Source organism: Macrotis lagotis, chromosome X (genome assembly GCF_037893015.1).
Source record: "Macrotis lagotis isolate mMagLag1 chromosome X, bilby.v1.9.chrom.fasta, whole genome shotgun sequence".
NCBI lineage: Eukaryota > Metazoa > Chordata > Mammalia > Peramelemorphia > Peramelidae > Macrotis > Macrotis lagotis.
Genome location: NC_133666.1, coordinates 286,321,592 through 286,342,354, shown reverse-complemented (window position 1 = coordinate 286,342,354; position 20,763 = coordinate 286,321,592). Strand labels below are relative to the sequence as shown.

At 34.2% G+C, this 20,763-nt stretch overlaps 1 protein-coding gene across 2 annotated transcripts in view; it reads left to right on the top strand.

Annotated features, from left to right (window-relative positions):
• WDR70 (WD repeat domain 70) overlaps positions 1-20,763 on the top strand; it is a 333,335-nt gene that overhangs the window by 99,233 nt on the left and 213,339 nt on the right. For both annotated transcript variants that reach the window (XM_074202580.1, XM_074202579.1), the window contains one exon: positions 7,533-7,609. In XM_074202580.1, coding sequence (XP_074058681.1) covers positions 7,533-7,609 — 77 coding nt within the window. The remainder of the gene's footprint in view (positions 1-7,532; positions 7,610-20,763) is intronic.

Sequence of the window (20,763 nt, the reverse complement as noted above, 5' to 3'; positions counted from 1 at the left end):
ATTACCTAGCTGTGTGGCCTTGGGCGAGCCACTTAACCCCATTGCTTTGCAAAAACTTAAAAAATAAAAAAATGAGTGAACAGAAATCTATTTTTCTTCCCATACCCTTAATTTTTTGAAAAAACATTACTCACAATATATGCATAGGTAAACAAAACAAATTCCTCTAGTCATTGTGTTAAAGAATATGTATATTTTATTCAAGTCCTTAAATCTTTCCTTAAATCCTCACTTTCTTCATCTGTAAATTGAGTTGGAGAAAGAAATGGCAAACCATTGTAGTATCTTTGCCCAGATGACCCCAAGTCATGAAAAGAATATTTTATTATCCAACTTCTTGATTCATGAATGTTCATTGTATTGATCATAGTTCTTCCAACTTTTAAAGTTATTTGTTTTGATTGCATTGTTGTTATTATATGAATTGTTTTCCTGATTCTTTTCTTTTTATTCTTTATCAGTTTATAAATGATTATAAAAGTTCTCAAAATTGTCCATTTACTTAATGTTAAGGTGTGTGTGTGTGTGTGTGTGTGTGTGTGTGTGTGTGTTTCGTTTCTTCACTCTTTATCAGTTCATATAGCTTTTAGCATCTTTTTGAAAGTATCTGTTTCCTCAATTTTTACAACATAGTAATACTCCACATTTATATACCACACCTTATTTAGCCACTCCTTAATTGCTGAATATCTGGCTTGTTTCCAGTTTTGTTTATTTTTTTTGCCATCAGAAAAAAGAACTGCTGAAAGCAATAAATATAAAGAACTTTTTGTTCTTCCTTTGATCTCTTTTGGAACTCTAGCAGTGGTATACCTGGGTCAAAAGGACACACACTGTTTAGCAACTTTTTCTGTAATTCTAAATTTCTTTCCAGAATGGTTGTACCCACTCACAAATTCACCAACACTCCATTAATATATTTGCTTTGCTCTTATATCTCGTAATTTATATAAAGATAAGTTCCAAATACACAACTTGGTGATATAGGGGATAGAACATCAAGCTTGGAGTTAGGAAAACATCTTCTTGAATTGTAGTATGGCCTCAGACATTTACTACCTGTTTGACTCTGGGCAGGTCCCTTTATTCTTTTTCCCTCAGTTTCCTCATCTGTAAACTGAGCTGGAGAAGAAAATGCCAAACCATTACAGTATCTTGGCCAAGAAAACCTCAAATGAGGTCCTGAAAAGTCAGACATGACTGAAATAATTGAACAACAAGAAGTTCCAAATGGGTATATGACTTAGATATAAAATATCATATCATAAACAAATTAGAGAGCATGGGGGAAAAAATTACCTCTCAGATCCAGAAATAAGAGGAAAGTTCATGACTAAAATAGGAATAGAGGGGATCACAAAAGATAGAATGGATAATTTTGATTACATAAAATTAAACTGGGTTTTGTACAGTTCTAATAAAGTTAAAATTAAAAGTGAAATAAATAAGAGAAAAAAATCTTTGTAGTAAGTTTCTCTGATAAAGACTTCATTTCTGTGATTTATAAGGAACTGATGAAATCAATTAAAAAGAGTCAATTTCCCAGCTGATAAATAATGGTATAAAAACATGAGCAAACATTTCTCAAGAGAAGAAACTCAAGCTATCTATAAACCACATGAAAAACTACTCCAAATTAACACTAATTTGAGAAATGCCATCTCACACCCATGGAATGACAAAGATGACAAGAAAGGAAATTTGCAAAAAACCCTTTTTTTAAAAGAAATTAATTTATTTTGAGTTTTACAATTTTTTCCCCATTCTTGCTTCCCTCCCCCCACCCCCCACAGAAGGCATTCTGTTAGTGTTTGCATTGGTTCCATGTTATACATTGATTTCAGTTGAATGTGATGACAGAGAAATCATACCTTAAGGAAGAAAAATAAATTATGAGATAGTAAAATTACATAATAATATAACGCTTTCCCCCCCTAATTTGACGGTGATAGTCTTTGTTCAAAGTCCATACTTTCTCTGGGAAAAAAAAACCTTATTTAAAAAAATTTTTTTTTTTAGCACTGTAGACATGCACAAATTTAAACCAAAACGAACCCTCCTTGCATGCCTTGGATCTGAAGTCAAAAAGACCTGAATTCTAATCTAGCCTCAAACACTAGTTTTTGAACCCTGGGCAAGCCATTTAACCTCTGTGTACCCCAGTTTACTTATTTGAAAAATGGGGATGATTAATAGCTTCTCATGGTTGTGGTAAGGATAGAATTGCAAACTTTAGAATGCTTTTGACTACTACTTGTTAGTACTGTAACTATTATTATTATTATTATTACTCTTTTAATGTCTACTTCAAGTTCTATTTTTCCCTTTTTTGGTATAAATTTTAATAATTATGATTAGCTTGTGTATAGTTCTGATTCTACTGATTTCACTTTGGTCCATGCCATCTAGGTTTTTCTATATTTCATTGTACTCTGTATTATCCTTTTTTTGAATGATATTTCATTGCATGATCTTAATATACCATCATGTATCCATTCTTATTTATTGGATATATGGCTGTTGCCTTTTTTTAACCATTAAAAATATACTAGGAATATTTTTGTACAGACATATCCTTCTGTGCCCTCCCTCTTCCCCTTTTTATGATTCTGTTTTGGACAAAATGCTAATATAGATACCAAAGGTTAAAATGCATGATTGCTTTTCTGACTCATTTAATACTGCCATATTACTCTCCTAAGTGTTTATAATACTCTCCAGTCCTGCCAACTGTTCTGTTAAATTCAGCAATTTATTTGTCATATTCTTACAAAGGTTTTTAAATCTCCCATTTTTATTGATATTTTAGCTGTTTCTTCTCTTAAGATTATGATATTTTTATTAATTCATATAAATATAGAATAACTAAATGCATGTTTATTAAAAATGTTTATATTGCCATTTCACACAGAACTTTTTGACATAATACCTTTCTTTCTCTTTGGTAATTTTTTCTTATTTCATTAGTCCCTCTCTATTTTTTTGTGATTTGATGGTAGCATGGTAAATTTTGGATTACTGTTTGATTTTAAAATGTGTTCAGATTTTTCTGATTTAATTATTTCCTTTGAATGGAATATCATTGGATTTTGAATCTGTGACTCTTGACCATTTACATTTAGCTTTATATGAATATTAGGTTTGTCATTGATGCCATTCTGATAATTGAAAAGAAATGTTTGCTTTCTTATTCCTTTTTTTAGAAAGATATTTATTTTTAATTTTACAAATTTTTCCCCTAATCTTGCTTCCCTCCCCTCACCCCCCACTAAAGGCAGTCTGTTAGTCTTTACGTTGTTTTCCATGGTATACATTGATCTAAGTTGAATGTGATGAGAGAGAAATCATATTCTTAAGGAAGATGGTATTTTCCATTGCAGATACCCCGAAATTGTGCCTGATTGTTGCACTGTTGGAATGAGCAAGTCCATTAAAGTTGACTGTCACCACCATGTTGCTGTCAGGGTATACTATGTTCCTCTGGTTCTGCTCATCTCACCCAGCATCAGTTCATACAAATCCTTCCAGGCTTCCCTGAATTCCCAGCCCTCCTGGTTTCTAATAGAACAGTAGTGTTCTATGACACATGCATATACTACAGTTTGTTAAGTCATTCCCCAGTTGAAGGATATTCACTTAATTTCCAATTCTTTGCCACCACAAACAGGGCTGCTAGGAATATTTTTGTACAAGTGATGTTTTTATCCTTTTTCATAATCTCTTCGGGGGTATAGACCCAGTAGTGGTATTGCTGGATAAAGGGTATGCACATTTTTGTTGCCCTTTGGGCATAATTCCAAATTGCTCTCCAGAAAGATTGGATGAGTTCACAGCTCCACCAACAATCTATTAGTGTCCCAGATTTCCCACATCCTTTTCGACATTGATCATTGTCCTTTCTGGTCATAATGACCATTCTGAGAGGTTCGAGGTGGTGCCTCAGAGATACTTTAATTTGCATTTCTCTAATAAATGATTTAGAGCAATTTTTCATATATATATATATATATATATATTTGTGTATAGATTGCTTTGATTTCCTCAGCTGTAAATTGCCTTTGCATATCATTTGACCATTTGTCAATGGCTTGCTTTTTTTAAAAAAATTGACTCAGTTCTCTGTATATTTTAGAAATGAGTCCTTTGTCAGAAATATTAGTTGTAAAAATTGTTTCCCAATTTCCTACATTTCTTTTGATCTTTATTGCAATGGTTTTGTCTGTGTAAAAACTTTTTAATGTAGGCAAATTATCTAGATTGTTTTTAATAATGTTCTCTATCTTCCTATCAGTATTGAACAGAAAACTGAAAAATGCATTTTTTTTGTTTAAAACATTAGGAAAAGTATTTCCTTGTTCCATGGTGTCTAGGTTTATACAACTTTTTACTTTTTAGAAATCATGATAAATATGTTGCATATATTTTTACTGTGGGTATATATTTGTTCTCATGTTATCTTTTCATCATTTAATATGCCTGGTTGTTGAATTAATTGATGAGCATTTCTAAACATTTGCTGTAAATTTTCTTACTATAACTGGCTGCTACTGGAATAAAAATCCTTTCTGAGACAATGTGGCAAAGGGAGTAGAGAGAGAGCTGTCCGTATTTATGAAGACCAAGAATCAGGTCTAGTTTTTGACATATATTCTGTGGGATCCTTAATATCTCAGTGATCCAGACAACTCTCTTAAGAGTCTTTAAATTGTAAAACATTTGCTGATTTTCATTGGTTGAGGGAATTTGTTCAGTAAGAATTTCCTTCACCAATGAAAACAAATCTTCATCTGGTGTCCCTCCTTCCCCTTCCCCAATTGTATGTGAGAGTATTGATAATTATGCACAATTTAAGTTTATCTTCAAAATATTTTGTAACATAGAAATGGACAAAATACTGCCAACTTAATGGCAAAGAACTCCTTTATATTTGTAGTAATGTGAAGTATGTATGTTACCACATACATGTGTGATTTTATGTGTTTTAAGAAAGCTTTAAAAAAACCCTAGTAACAACCCCCCCCCCCTTTTTTTAAACCAATCCTGCGATTTCAAGGCCATAGGGAATTCCTGGTGAAAAAACCCTTAGTGCTGATAGGCATCAGTTCTGCAGGTATAGTCATTGCCTGGATCCCTGAGACATGAGGTGATTTGCCCCAAGGTCCTTCAGGAAGTATTGCCAAAGGCAGGCCTTGAACTCAGGTCTTCTTAATTTTGAAAGAATCTTAATTAGACATTCCACCACAGTACCTCTCATATTTAAATAAATTTATCTTAGTTATTGAGCATTTCTTCTAGCTATGGTTTGTGATCTGTGGTGTCGGCGGCATGGTACAATGATAACTTAAGACTTTGGTTCCTCCTCTTCTGAATGAGAGTTGGATCAAATGAGATAATATTTATACATGCTTAGAAAACTTAGAAATTACCTGGCATGTAATAGGCAATAAATGTATGTTCCCTATACCTGTTCCCCAATATGCTTTTTTTAAAAAAAAATTTTTCAAGGCAATGAATAGGGTTGAGTGACTTACCCAAGGTTGAATGGCAAAGTATATATTAAGTGTCTGAGGCAGTATTGCATGGAGGTCCTCCTGACTCCAGGGTCTGTTGTTCTATCTACTGCTCCCCCCCCCCCAATATGCTTTTAAATGTTCCTTATGGTACTAAGATTGCAATTTTCCTAATCATTATATCATTTCTTTAATACCTTTGCTGGTATTATGGTCTGTGGCAGTGAAACCTTGAATACCATTGCTTCTGAAGAAATAACAGTGCCCCCAAAGACACAGTGGATAATGAGCAGGTGGCAGTGTGTCGTCATCAAATATTTTTCTTTTTGTCGAAAGGGCTTTGAGATCTAAATCTTTGCCTTGGGAGAACTTTGGTTGCTTTCCTCTCAGCCCTTAATTTTTTTAGAGATCATTCCAATATAATCAACTCATATTCATGGTCTTTATGGATTAGGTAGCATTTATATAATGACTACTTTGTGTCAGGCACTGTGCTGAGAGGCCTTATAAATACTGAATTTTCTGTTATTCTCATTTTGCTGAGAAAACTGAGCTAAAAAGAGGTTAAATGACTTGCCCAGGGTTCCATAATAGTTGCTGAGGCTCGAGTTGAACTTGGGTTTTTCTTACTTTGGACCAAGCACTCTATCCGGTGCACCACCTTAGCTGCCTCCATAATTGTCATATGTACATTAAAAACTGATATCATTTAATTTTCTGTGGTGCCTAAGTGTATGAAATTTCTTTACTTATCTATGTCTGTTTTATTCTTTGATGTCAAATTACAAGTTCTACTATGTAATAGTGCCCCTGCCCGGTAAACCCAAGTGGTCCCCTATTATCTCCAGATCCAAATTAAAAAATTTTCTATTTGGGGTGGCTAGGTGGCGCAGTGGATAAAGCACTGGCCCTGGAGTCAGGAATACCTGGGTTCAAATCCAGTCTCAGACATTTAATTGCTTAGCTATGTGGCTTTGGGCAAGCTACTTAATCCCATTTGCCTTGCAAAAACCTAAAAAAAAATTTTTTTTTCTATTTGATTATTAATTCCCTTCTTAACCTGGCTCCTTTCTACATTTTTTTATCTATCCTTTTCCTTACCTTTTTTCCCTATTGATTTTAATATACTATTATACCTAACTCTGTATGTATGTGTCTGTGCATATGTACATGTGATTTTGATTTAAGTCAGATGAGAATGAAGTTCATGTGATTTTTCTCCTGCATCTGTTGAGAAGACAAGCTGTATGATATCAATTATATATGTGAAGTCATAGAAAATATATTTCTATATTAGACATATAAAAAGAAAAGTAAGAAAATTGAGAAAATTATGCTTCAACTTGCACTTAGAGTTCAATAGATCTCTCTCTGGACATGTGGATATTTTTTTTTTGTCATGAGTTCTTTGGAAATATCATGGATTTTATTAGTGATCAGAATTGCTAAGTGTTTCATAGTAGATCATTATTACAGTACTGCTGTTACTGTATACAATATTCTCTTGGTTCTGTTCACTTCATTTTTGCATCAGTTTATAGAAGACATCCTGTGTTTTTCTAAGTTAGGTTAAATCAGAGTGTCATCTTTTAATTAAATTTTTGAGGACTCCAATCTGTAATTAAAAGAATGCTATGTCTAAGTGTACTTTAAAAATCATCTTTTATTTTTATAGCACCTGAATGACCTGTGTCCCTTATCTTTTAAGAAGCTATGCCATAAAATAATTTCTTTTAAAAGGAAAGGAAGAGGAAAAAAATTGATGAAAGCCCATCAGTTTATTTTTCTTCTTTTATTCTTTCTTCTTGGGGTATAATAGTAGGGAAATATGGAAGAAAGGGTTTAGACATTTTAGTCATTTTAATTGTATAATTAAAATTGTTATAAAATATTACATTAACTCATTACAACTACAGATTTTCCTCTCATTTCACTTCTCCAACATTGACTTTCCTTTCTTATGTTATCTTTGCCAATAGCTTCTCTACATTTTTTAGTACAAATTTATTTTCATTTGTTTAGGGTCACACTGCAATGCTTAATACTGGCTGCTGGCATCCAAAAATAAAGGAAGAATTTTTGACTTGTTCAAATGATGGGTGAGTATTTTTTTTTTTTATTTAAGGCAATGGGATCAAGTGACTTGCCCAAGTTCACACAGATAATTATTATATGTCTGAGGCTGGATTTGAACTCAGGTCCTCCTGACTCCAGGGCTGGTACTCTATCCACTATACCACCTAGCTGCCCCCAGATGGGTGAGTATTCTTAACCTGAGACATGCACCACAGTAATTGTAAAATTATATTTATGTTTTAAGTTAATCTTTTAAAAATGAGCTAAACAAAAATTATGGTTTTTATATATAGTAATTTATTTTTGGGTTTCTATCTTTTCTGTTTGCCAGTGGATGCTAACTTTATAATTAAAAATGTTGTTTTTAATGTTATTTTATTATTTTAATAGAGACCTATAAAAGAATATTTGTAGTGATTGAGAAATCAGTCAAACAAGCATTTCTTAAGTGTGTAGCTCATGCTAAATATTATGCTAAGAGCTGCTGATAAACAGACAAAAGTGAAATAATCACTTCCTTCAGAAGCTTACATTATTCATGGTTTTCTTCTTTTGCTTTTGAGGTTTTTAACAAATTAAAAATATGTGTTGCATAAATAGGAAAAAAGATATGGTGTAAATTTCATTAAGGTTTGTAAAGGGAACTGAATGAGTAAAAAGATTATGTCATATTGTTATATGAAAACTTTGGTTCTTCAGAATTTGTGTCTGAAGATTTCAAGTGTGCGGTGCTATTCCAACCTGACAAGATTTAGAGTATAGACTTGAGGGGGTAAGGTGGACACCTAACCTGGTTGATGTTGGCATATGAAGGGGAGGGATCCTTTTTTGGCTATGGTGATGGTACAACTGAAGGAAGTAAAATCCATGTCCTCTTTGAACACTGAAGAGAGAATTTTAGATATATTGAATAAATTTAATAGAATACATGCAATGAGGGGGCAGCAAGGTGACACTGTGGATAGAGCACCTGTTCTGGAGTCAGGAGGATCTGAGTTCAAATCCAGCCTCAGACACTTAATAATTACCTAGCTGTGTGAATTTGGGCAAGTCACTTAACCATATTGCCTTGCAAAAACAAAAACAAAAAAAAAAAAGACACACAAAGTCAGATATATTCAGGATATAGAAAATAGTCTAGTCTGATTACAGCAGAAGTTGTTAAATTTTTTTTGACATGGCATTTTGGCAGCTTGATGAAATCTATGAACTCTTCCTCCTCCTCCTCCTCCTCGTCATCATTATAATAATAATATAAATGATAAATATATATAAAATAAAAGTATTACAAATGAAGTACTTCATATTGAAATATAGTTTTCAAGATATTAAACAAGTCCACAAATTCTGGGTTAAGAACCACTAGATTAAGATCAAAGATCCTTTGAATCATAGGAGAAGGTATTTGGACTGACTACTTAAACTAATGAGTAAAGAAAAGAAGGAAGGAAGGGAAAAGCACTTTATTAAATAGTTTTCATAGGGTGGCAAGAATTATAATTATGACTGGGGTTGCACATAGGAAAGTAAGTTCAGTCCCAACTCTCAAAGAACTTATATTATGTGAACAGGAAGCAACACATTTAGGAGAGTAGTAGCCAGGGAGGAATATTTTGGTTTGGAAAGTGTCAGGATGAAGCAGAACTTTAGGAGAGTAGATTTTTAGCAACAATGTCATGAAAAGTTGATTTGATTATATGTGGTTTCAGAAGTAGAAAATACAAATGAGAATAGTGCTGACTTTTCTTGTTATGACAAGGTAGCTTATTTATAAGAAGATGTATAGGGATAAATTGAAGCATAGCTAGAGCTAATCTAAACATGGTGAACCATTCTTGAGACATTTATCAATCAGTATAGTAGGCCCCTGGTTAGGAGTTCTTAAGCAAAAGATTTTTTTTTTCTGGTTTGGGGAGAAAATGACTGGGGAGTAAAATGATTAAAAAATATTGTTATACTAGAGTCACATCTGACTTTTTGTGACACAAATCACTTAGAGATTTGTATTAGGACAGTTAATTTGCCAGCAATAATATAGGTAGGAGAGACTGGCTAGGTGACTATTGTGAATAGTTTAGCTAAGAAATAATAAGGGTGTGATCTGTAGTGATGGCAAGGGGAATTGATGTAAGGATAGAAAAAGTAAAATTCATTTTTTTATAAGACTAGATTCTTAGTAAAGGGTTGGAATTGTGGTTTTGAAGCTCTGGAAAATGGTAGATATTGAAGATAAGGAATTGATTATTGTCAAATCTTGCAGAGAAATCAAGGAATATCAATATTGAGAAAGCTATTAGATGTGGCAAAAATTTAGATGACTGAAATATTCATGTTCTTCAAGGCATTTTTAAATTTGATTTTGTTTTATTAATTGGTTTTGTAATATTTCTAGTGTTGAAATTTTTTGTGATTTTTTTTTTTTCCCCAAGAAGGACATGGTTGATTGTTAAAAAGGTGGGGAACAAGGAGCGGCTAGGTGGCACAGTGGATAAAGCACCGGCCCTGGAGTCAGGAAGACCTGGGTTCAAATCCAGTCTCAGACACTTAATAATTAACTAGCTGTGTGGCATTGGGCAAGCCACTTAACCCCATTTGCCTTACAAAAAAAAAACCTAAAAAAAAAAGGTGGGGAATCCTAAAAGGGTTACTGATTGTGCTGGGGGAGAAAATAGCAACATAAAGCATTGACATGCAATATAATAAATACAAAATACTTTAAAAGAAGTATAGTTCTTGAAATAAAGTAATAGATCTTTTTTAATCCTTACATTTTCAAAATGCTTTTCTTTATAAAAGAGCACATTAAAGCACACTTTTAGGAACATTATATGTAAGAAGAAAGAAAAACTTAGAGTGTAGTTTTGTAATTAAAATTAGATTGATTAACTTTATTCATATGATGATTTCCTTTTAACTGAGATTCATGAAAGTGAGCTAGAAACTAATCTAAAGCAAAGTGTTTAGGGAATAATATAAATAGAAGATTGTTTTCAAAATCCAGTATTTCAGACACTTGCTCTTTCCTTAAAAACAAGGAGGAAATAGTAATTACAATATAAATTCTTGTGTGAAATAGAGAGCATAGCTTCCTGATTTTTTATTTTGTGAAGCTGTTCTTCAGCTTTGTAGGTTTAGATGGCTGGTGAGAGCTGGGTCACCAGCTCAGGGACATGATGAATTGTATGTAGATGGCTATTTAACAATAATAAGAAGAATAATGATGATGATGATAGCTAACATTTACATAGAGCTTACTATGTGTCAGGCACTTTGCCATGTGCTTTACAATTATTATCTCATGAACCTCAGAATAACCCTGAGAAATAGGTATTATTAATATACCTGCATTTTACAGATGAAGAAGCTGAGGCAGAGAATTTAAGTGACCTGCTAGGATTAAACAATTAGTAATTGTCTGAGTCTGGATATGAACTCAGGTCTTTTGTACTTGAGGTCTCGCTCTCTATCCACTGATGCCATATTTATGTATTAGGACTTTTATTGTTTTTATTGAAGATATCTTGAGAAAGGAAAAAACTAAACTCCTTCTAGCTCTTGTATTAGACAAAGAATGTTTATCTTGTTACAAGTAAATAAGGTCTTAGGCCTTGCTCTAGGAATTATGTAGTTAGTCTAACTGCTTGGTAATCAAGCAGTTGATAACTGTCTTGTATTTTTAAAGAGAATAAAACAGTTTTTAAATGCATAAAATGACAATTGAAATACTTTAAAATAAATTAGCAATTTTTAACACATTTGTTGCTGTTCTGCTTTGCAGGTGTTATTTAATAGTTTTTGGATGGAGAACATCCTCTTTTTATAAACAATAGTAGTCTAAATGGACTTTTCTATGTCAAATTCCTCTATCGCTATATAGACTAATATGGATGTAATGAGACTTTAAGTTGTTTTTAGATACGATGTTTGGGGAAATTTATAATTTATATGAAGCTCTTATTTGGTATAACCATGTGAGAAGTATGACAAAAAGGAGTGATAATATTACGCCAACTTTGGGTACCAATTACATTCTGCCTGCTGTCATTTTCATTGTCAGTAACTGAAAATAGAATTAGTTATAGTACTCACTTGGCTTAGGTAAGGCATTGGTCAAGTATAGAAATAAGCAATTAATATATTAATATCCCACAAGTGAGCAGAAAAGTGCAGTTAAAAAACCTACTTATTGGAGACTGATGGCAACCTTAACCTGTTACAACACAGCTCTAAAGCCTAAAAGGAAGAGGGAAAGTATCTTAGCACTGAAAATAGCGACTTTTAGTCTTAGTCTCCTTCATTAGACCCTTTGTCTATATTTACCTGTGAGAGTCCTGTTTATTCTTATTTCAAGTCCTGATTCTTCATCATATAGGCAAATAGCTTATCACATTGCTAATTAAAAAGTGTGTTCAGCAATCAAAACTGTTCAGCAAAGACAAAAGAGATATACAAAGTAAGAGGTAGATAAAATAATTGATGGGTGAGATAAATTGCGTGTGAATATTTGTATTTTTTCCTTTATGTTCCCAGTGCTTAGGACAGTGTATGAAACACAAGCCAAATGCTTATTAGATAATTATTTAATTGAATTGATTTTTTTTTATAGAATTTAGAAAGATCTGTGGAAAGTGACAAAAATAAAATTTTGCCATTTAAAATTGAAGTATGCCTCATTTACATTAAAAATCCTCTTGTGGAATGCCCAGATCCCTCCTTTTCTGATGTTACTAGATAAATGAAGCTGTAAATAAATTGCTTTACAGTTGTAATTAAGTTAATTTTGATCCTTTTATTCTTAGGAGTGTTGATGGGCTTGTTAAACATTTCCTTAGACTGATTTCAAGGCAAAAGTGGAAATTATCTTGTTAAAGACTGTTTTGTATTTTGGGAAATGAAAGTGGAGAATTAGCAGTCAAAGAAGGAAATAAAATATTTAATGAAAAAAGACTTATTGATTGAAGGACAGCGAGGTCAAGAGTAGCAAAATAGTTGAAAGATGGGCTAATAGTGTAGGTTCCCTTGAACATAAGAACAAGTAGAGCAATCAAGTGAAAAAAAGATAGTTCATTATTGGGGAATATATTTATATGATTAGAGCCCATTATGATGTATATTTGAATAAATAAAAATTTGAATCTGCTTGGAGCATTTAAGTTTTTCCATTTGTACTGAGCTTATTGTTAAGATTAGCTTATTATTATTTTTAGAAGATCTGACCTACATTTGTTGTTGTTGAGTTTCAAATGTGTCCAACTTTTCTACCCCCTTTTGGGGTATTCTTGGCAAAGATATTAGAGCAGTTTGCTATTTCCTTTTCTAGCTCATTTTGCAGATGAGAAGCTGACCAAACCAGGTTAAGTGATTTGCCCAGGTTCGCACAGCTGAGCAAATGTTTGGGGTTGGATTTGAATTCATGAAAATGAGTCTTCCTTATTTCAAGCCCAGTGTTTACCTAGCTACCCCATTTGGCCTACATGGTTAATAATTGCTTGTTGAACAAATGAAGAGATGATCAACTACTGGTATTAGAGATCACTTAAAAATTTCATTACTCTTTTCACGTTTTTAAGAATCCTCTAATAGTTAAACCATTTCTTATTGTTTATAATAAATATTGTGATATTTATTGTTGGTATTACTTCAAGAAGTTGTTGATGCTTATGAATACAGGTAATAAAAGAATTATTCAAACCATCCATTATCTGGAATTTTTCTTACCACACTTCTGTGGGTATTTCCATGTGAGCAAGCAAGGAGGTCTGAGTGATATTAAATTCTTTAGCAGCAGGTGTTCTGTGTTCCTTGTCTCATTTTTTTGTTTTTCTTAAACAGAATTACAACCAGCCTTGAAATTTAGCAGTCCTTCACTTTGTGATTTGTCATTATGACCAGGACCAAGGTTACTTTTTACATCTGGTTTACTGTTAAAAAAAAAATTTCTTTCCTAATTCATACTTCTAACTTTTCCTCCACTAACAGCCTTCCTTTCCTCATTCAGCTCTGGAAATAAGATGTATCGTTGAGTCTAGTTACTGCTCTCCACTGGGAATGCCATAATAAATCATTTAGCATACACTTTCGTCCTTCTGGTGCTCAAATTATATTTATGATTATTTTATTAGGTAATTGGTCTTTGTTGGTTTTTCCAGTGTCAGGTTTATTTATTTACTTTTGAGATTATAGTTCCCAATATTATGGCAAATCATTATTTTCTTGAAATGAAATAACATTAGAATTGGGTATCTTAAAAGTAGTATTATAATGAGTTATATTCAGTTAAGTTGTATTCAATTAAGTTTTTTTGTATATTACTTATAAACTTAACAAGAAATGGGCAATGGCAACACAGGTCAACTTCATTTATTACACATTTAATGTGTATTAATTTGATTTAATTATATATTAATTATTTACTACACAAAGTGTTTTGAAATGAATCATTTCAGCAGTCCTTATCAAGTTCCATTTTTCTCGTGTCATCTTCCTTTCTGCCTGCTATAATGGTAGCATAAGTTCATCTAATTTTGCTTTCTCTGTGTTTTGCCTCATTTTATCACCTTTCTTACTGTAGAATGTAAATAAATTTAAGCTAAAAAGCACTCCTAATTTTTAAAAGGATGGAAATCTTTTCCTTAAGCATGTCATATAATACTGTACAGTTGTAACTTCATCCTTCTAAATTTTTCTAAAAAGAATGAATGAAAAGTTGATATCTATAAAGAATAGAATTATTCAACAAAGGTTATATTAGTATATTTTGCTTCAAATGCAAAAGTAGCCTTTTTTTCAAGTGAAATAAGGTTTGTTTTTTATTTCAGTGGTAATAATCCATTAATAAACATTTATTAAGAACATGTAAATATCAGGCGATGTGCTCAGTTTTGAGATACAAAGACAAAAATGAAAGAACCTGTACTTTGAAGGAACTTATATAATATAAAAATTTGATATGAATAAATGTTAACCATGTACTGAAGTTTGAACTAAGTGAGAGAGATAAAAGTTAAGAAGTTCCTTAGTCTTGAGGACCTTATAGTGGTAGCAGGCAGGTATAAGACCCATACAGAAAACTGTTATATTTAATATTACCTGATAGTTGTTTCAGAGAACTTGAAAACAAATACTGTGTGAGACCAGGACTGAAGGAGTGGTGGGTCAAAGAAGGCTTTTTATTGGATCTAGCATTTGAATTGACTTTTAAAGGATGGGTAGGGACAGCTAGGTGGCACAGTGGATAAAGCACTGGCCCTGGAGTCAGGAGTATCTGAGTTCAGATCCAGACCTCAGACACTGAATAACTGCCTAGCTCTGTGACCTTAGGCAAATTACTCTTAAAGCCAATGCCTTAAATAAATAAATAAAATTAAAATATGGTTAGGAGTTTAAGGATTGGAAAATACCTTGTTCAAAGATGTAGGAATACAGGGAATATTTTGTAGATAGAGTGTTCTCTACAATGTATGGAGGCAAGTCATTAATATAAGACTGGAGATACTGAATGATGCCAACTTGTGATCTACCTTGAATTCCAAACAAAAATACTGAATTTTACTTGGATGTTACTGCATGACTGATGGATATGTAAGAAAATGACATCCCAAACAATAAGCTCATGAATTTGAAATTAGAAAATATTCTAGATATCATAAGATATATGATCTTATTTTATAGCAAAGGAAACAAGCCCAGAAAGTTTAAGTGATTTGCCCAAAATTATAATAGATATTATGGGATTCAAACCCTATTTCCCTGACTCTAACTATGTGTTAAGAAAAATTATTCTGCTAGTGGTATGAAGGATGAATAGAAAGGAGAAGACAGTACAATCAGGAAACCCTGTAAGCAAACTATTGCAAAAACTAAGTCCATGGTAATCTGAGTCTGTATTAATGTAGTAGCAATATAAATAGGAATGGAGATAGTTTTTACAGTTACCGAGAAGATGGAATCAAAAGAAACTTAACTTTTTGAATGTGAGAGGTGAGAAAGTTAATGGGAAAAATTATGAGTTTGGTTTTTTGTTTGCATTGAGGGGGTTTATTGGTAAGAGAATGGATATTCCAATGAGTGAAGAGATGAGAATGGTAGTAGGGAGATAGAGGGAAAGGATTTGGGTTGTAGTAAGATGAGCATCATATACTTTCACCTAGGTGATGAAACTTCATGATTGGGAGAGGGAAACCACAGCTGAACACAGTATGTTCTTTATTAGTTCACTTCTTTTCTTTATGCAGAAGTGAAGTAATAGAGTATTTTATTCATCTAGAAACTGAGAAGGAAGTTGGAGTCATTTATTGGTGTGTACTTCCATAAAGTTTCTCTTTTAGGTAGTATAACTCTTTGAGGTAGGGGGGTTAGTGCTGAGTGATGAAGATCTGCAGAAATTTTATTCAGTTTGCCTAAATTGTTTCTTCTTCTTCCAGGTTATTATTATTATTATTATTTTTTTTTGTCTTTTTGATTTAGGAAATAGGGTCTAGAGACTCTAGGTTTTCTGGCTCCAGGTGGGAGAGGAGTGGTATGAGTTCCTGAAATAAACCCCTGGAGTTTTTGCAGTCCTTAGTAAACAGAAGAGTCATGTGACCCCTGCATGCTGCCTTGTAAAATTCACATACATTGTAATATTAAATATATGGTCTTTTTATAGTTCTTTTAAAAAGAAAGTTTTTATTGATATCATTTCTTTCTTACATCGTCATAATTATTCCCAGCATTTCTTCCTCTCCCTATACAGAGAACCATTCTATTGAATGAACAGTATTTTTTTTTTTTTCAGTTTTTGCAAGGCAAATGGGGTTAAGTGGCTTGCCCAAGGCCACACAGCTAGGTAATTATTAAGTGTCTGAGACTGGATTTGAACCCAGGTACTCCTGACTCCAGGGCTGGTGCTTTATCCACTACGCCACCTAGCTGCCCCAATGAATAGTATTTTTCAGGAAGAAAAAAATCAGCACAATCAATCCATTGAAAAAAAATCCATATATATATATATACACACACACACACACACACACACACACACACACACACACACACACGTGTGTGTGTGTGTGTGTGTGTGTGTGTGATGTGATGTGAAGCACCTGTGAATGTCTCACTTCTACAAAAGGGTAGGTTGGGAATGTCTTTCATATCTCTTCATTTGAATGCTATTTGATTTTTATAATTTTATTGTATTTACTTAAGAAATTTGGATTCTTTCAGTTTGCATTCCTTTTTTTTTTTTTTTTTTTTTTCTTTAGGCTTTTTGCAAGGCAATGGGGTTAAGTGGCTTGCCCAAGGCCACACAGCTTAGGTAATTATTAAGTGTCTGAGACCAGATTTGAACCCAGGTACTCCTGACTCTAGGGCAGGTGCTTTATCCACTGCGCCACCTAGCTGCCCCTCAGTTTGCATTGTTATATAATTTTCTTGGTTCTTTTTGCTTCATTTCATGTGGTTCTTTCCATGGTTCTTTATATTTATCACATACCTCTCCCCCCCCTTTTAAAATTAATTTATTTTTGAATTTTACAATTTTCCCCCAATCTTGCTTCCCTCCCCATCTCCCACAGAAGGCAGTCTGTTAGTCTTTACATTGTTTCCATGCTATACATTGTGCTAAGTTGAATGTGTTGAGAGAGAAATCATATCCTTAAGGGAAAAAAATAAAATATAAGGAATAGCAAAATTACATAAGATAACGTGTTTTTTTTTAAATTGAAGGTAATAGTCTTTGATCTTTTTTCAAACTCCACAATTCTTTTTCTGGATACAGATGGTATTCTCCATTGCAGATACCCCCAAATTGTCCCTAATTGTTACACTGATGGAATGAGAAAATAAGTCCATTAAGATTGATCATCAACCCCATGGTGCTGTTATGGTTTTTCTGGTTCTTTTTATCTCGCTCAGCATCAGTTCATGCAAATCCCTCCAGGCTTCTCTGAATTCTAATCCCTCCTGGTTTCTAATAGAACAACAGTGTTCTATGATGTACATATATCACAATTTGTTCAGCCATTCCCAGTTGATGGTCATTCATTCAATTTTCAATTCTTTGCCACCACAAACAGTATTGCTATGAGTATTTTTGAACAAGTGTACATACCTCATTTTTACAGCACAGTAATATTCCATTAGTTCTAAGTACTACAATTTGCTTCGTGATTTTCCAATCAATAAGTATCTACTTTATTCTCAGTTCTTTGCTATCGCAAAAAGTACTGCTTTTATTGTATAGGGGGACTTTTTATTTCCATGGAGCATACCAATAATGATGTCTCTGGTGCACTTTATTTCCAGGGTATGATGTAAAAACTCAGGGTTGTTTTGCTTTTTTGCATTTCTCTTGTTATTAGTGATTTGGAACCTTCTTTCATGTGGGAAATCTTTGAGGACATAAGTAGAAAAGTAGGACTAGACCCTGCTGTCCTGGAGTGCATCCATATATGGGAAGTTTTAGCTACAAATCAGATCTAAGATTCCATGTCCCTTTGGCTATAGAGGCAAAGCAGATGGTGATGCCTCTTCTTTAATGCCATTTCTACTGATAAATGATATTTTCTGGGGGGTGGCTAGCTGGCTCAGTGGATGGAGCACTGGCCCTGGAGTCAGGAGTACCTGGGTTCAAATCCAGTCTCAGACACTTAATAATTGCCTAAGCTGTGTGGCTTTGGGCAAGCCACTTAACCCCATTCCCTTGCAAAAACCTAAAAACAAAACAAAACAAAAAAATGATGTTTTCTGATACTGAATCATTTTTAGCAAGGTTAAGAACTTTGGTGAAAAGAATTTTCTTTTTTGAGTCTTCAATAACTGTGACTTAGCCCCCACAGGAACAGTTGTTGGGTTCATCTTCCCAGAATGATGACTGATGATACTGGGCTGGACTAAGTTATTACAAGAACTCTTTAGATTCTGGCTCCTGGACAGGCTCTATCAGGAAGAACTGAGGGGAGATGGTGGTTTGCTTCTTATCTCTTTCTCAGGTAACTAACTGCTTACACTTGACTGGCATTCGCATGCTGTATGTTCCAATTAGTTGACTAGCTTCTTCTCCAGTGGTGTTTTTTACCCAAATGATTATTGAGAAAGCTGATCTGGAGGAAGACTGGTAGTCTCCTGCTTTTCTTTTCTTTTCTTTTTTATTGTTTTATTGTTTTATTTTATTTTTATTCTCATTTTGTACAAATGTTTTTTTACATTAATAAAATATTCTTGTTTACAAGTAAACAAAATACCCCTCCCCCCATGAATATAGATAGACTTGCTTGGGCGAAAAAAGTAAAGGGGAGAGAAAAAAATTAAAATTAAAAAAAATAATAGTAATAATTGTAGGTATGGCCAGGTGTCGCAATGGACAAAGTACCAGCCCTGGAGCCACGAGCACCCGAGTCCATATACAACCTTGTAAACCCAGTAATCACCCAGCCATGTGACATGCAAGCCTCTCAATCCCCACTGCCCTGCAAAAATCAAAAAGAAGGAAAAAAAAGACCAAAAATGAAATAGTAATAATAGTAGGGGTGGCTGGGTGGCAGACAGAGCATTGGCCCTTGAGCCAGGAGCACCTGGATTCGAATCCAGCCCCAGACACCCAAAGATCACCCTGCTATGTGGCCCCAGGCAGGCCACCCAGCCCCACTTGCCCTGCACCCTCCCCCAAATAATAATAATAACAAAAGATGTGCTTCAGTCTTTGTTCCAACACCATCAACTCTGTTGTGGGTGAATCACATTCTTTATGCTAAGTCCATCATAAAAGTTACTTCCATATTTTTCCAAGGTTGCCATCGCTGATCACAACTCCCTCCTTTCTTATTTCTCCACTACCATGTACTATATTTTCTCTCTCCTTTCACTCTGATTCTGCTTTAGGGTCGCTGAGTGGCGCAGCAGACAGATCCCTGGTCCTGGGGCCAAGAAGCCCTGAGCCCCCATACCACCTCTTAGGCCCAGAATCCACCCGGCCCTATGGTCCTGGGCAGGCCATCAAATCCCAGCCCCTTGCAAGAAGTAAAAAAGGAAATGTGTTATATCTGAGCACTCTCCCCCCATGGTCCATCCTTTCCTCCTTTATTCACATCCCCTCCCCTTCCCCCTGCTCCCCCCCCCTTCTTACTCCAGTTGTCTATACCCCATTGAGTATATTTGCTGTTTCCTCTCCTAGCCATCTCTGATGAGAGCAAAGGTTCCCTCATTCCCCCTTGCCTCCCCCCTTCCATGTCATTGCAATAGCTCATTGTAATAAAAAAAAAAATCTTATTATGTGAAATAACTTGGACTATTCCCCCTCTCCTTTTTCTTTCTCCCATTCCATTTCCCTTTTTTTTCTATTGACTCCATTTTTACACCCTATTTTATCTTCGAATTCAGCTTTCTCCTGTGCTTCAACTATAAAAGCTTCCTCTACCTGCTCTATTCACTGAGATGGTTCATATGAATATTATCAGTATCATTTTTCTATACATGCAGTTCATCCTCATTAAGTCCTTCATATTCCCCCCCTCTCCTCCAATCTCCATGCTTCACCTGAGTCCTGTATCTGAAGATCAAACCTTCTGTTCAGCTCTGGCCATTCCAAAAGGAACATTTGAAATTCCCCTGGTTCATTGAAAGTCCATCTTTTTCCCTGGAAGAGGACATTCAGCCTTGCTCGGTAGTTCATTTGTGGCTGCATTCTAAGCTCTTGTGCCTTCCAGTATATTGTATTCCAAGCCCTACGAGCTTCCAGTGTAGTTGCTGCTAAGTCCTGTGTGATCCTGACTGCAGCTCCATGATATTTGAACTGTGTCCTCTGGCTGCTTGTAATATTTTCTCTTTGACTTGGGAGTTCTAGAACTTGGCTATAATATTCCTGGGGGTTGGTTTTTTGGGATCTCTTTCTTGGGGGGATCGGTGGGTTCTCTCCATTTCTATTTTGCCCCCTGCTTCTAGAATATCAGGGCAATTTTCCTGTAGTAATTCTTTGAAAATGATGTCAAGGCTCTTTTCCTGATCATGACTTTCAGGTATTCCAATAATTTTCAAATTGTCTTTCCTAAGTATGTTTTCCATATCAGTTGTTTTTTCAATGAGATATTTCACATTTTCTTCTAATTTTTCATTTTTTCATTTTGAAGTATTGATTCCTGATTTCTGGTAAATTCATCAATCTCCCTGAATTCTATTCTTTGTCTGAAGGATTTGTTCTCCT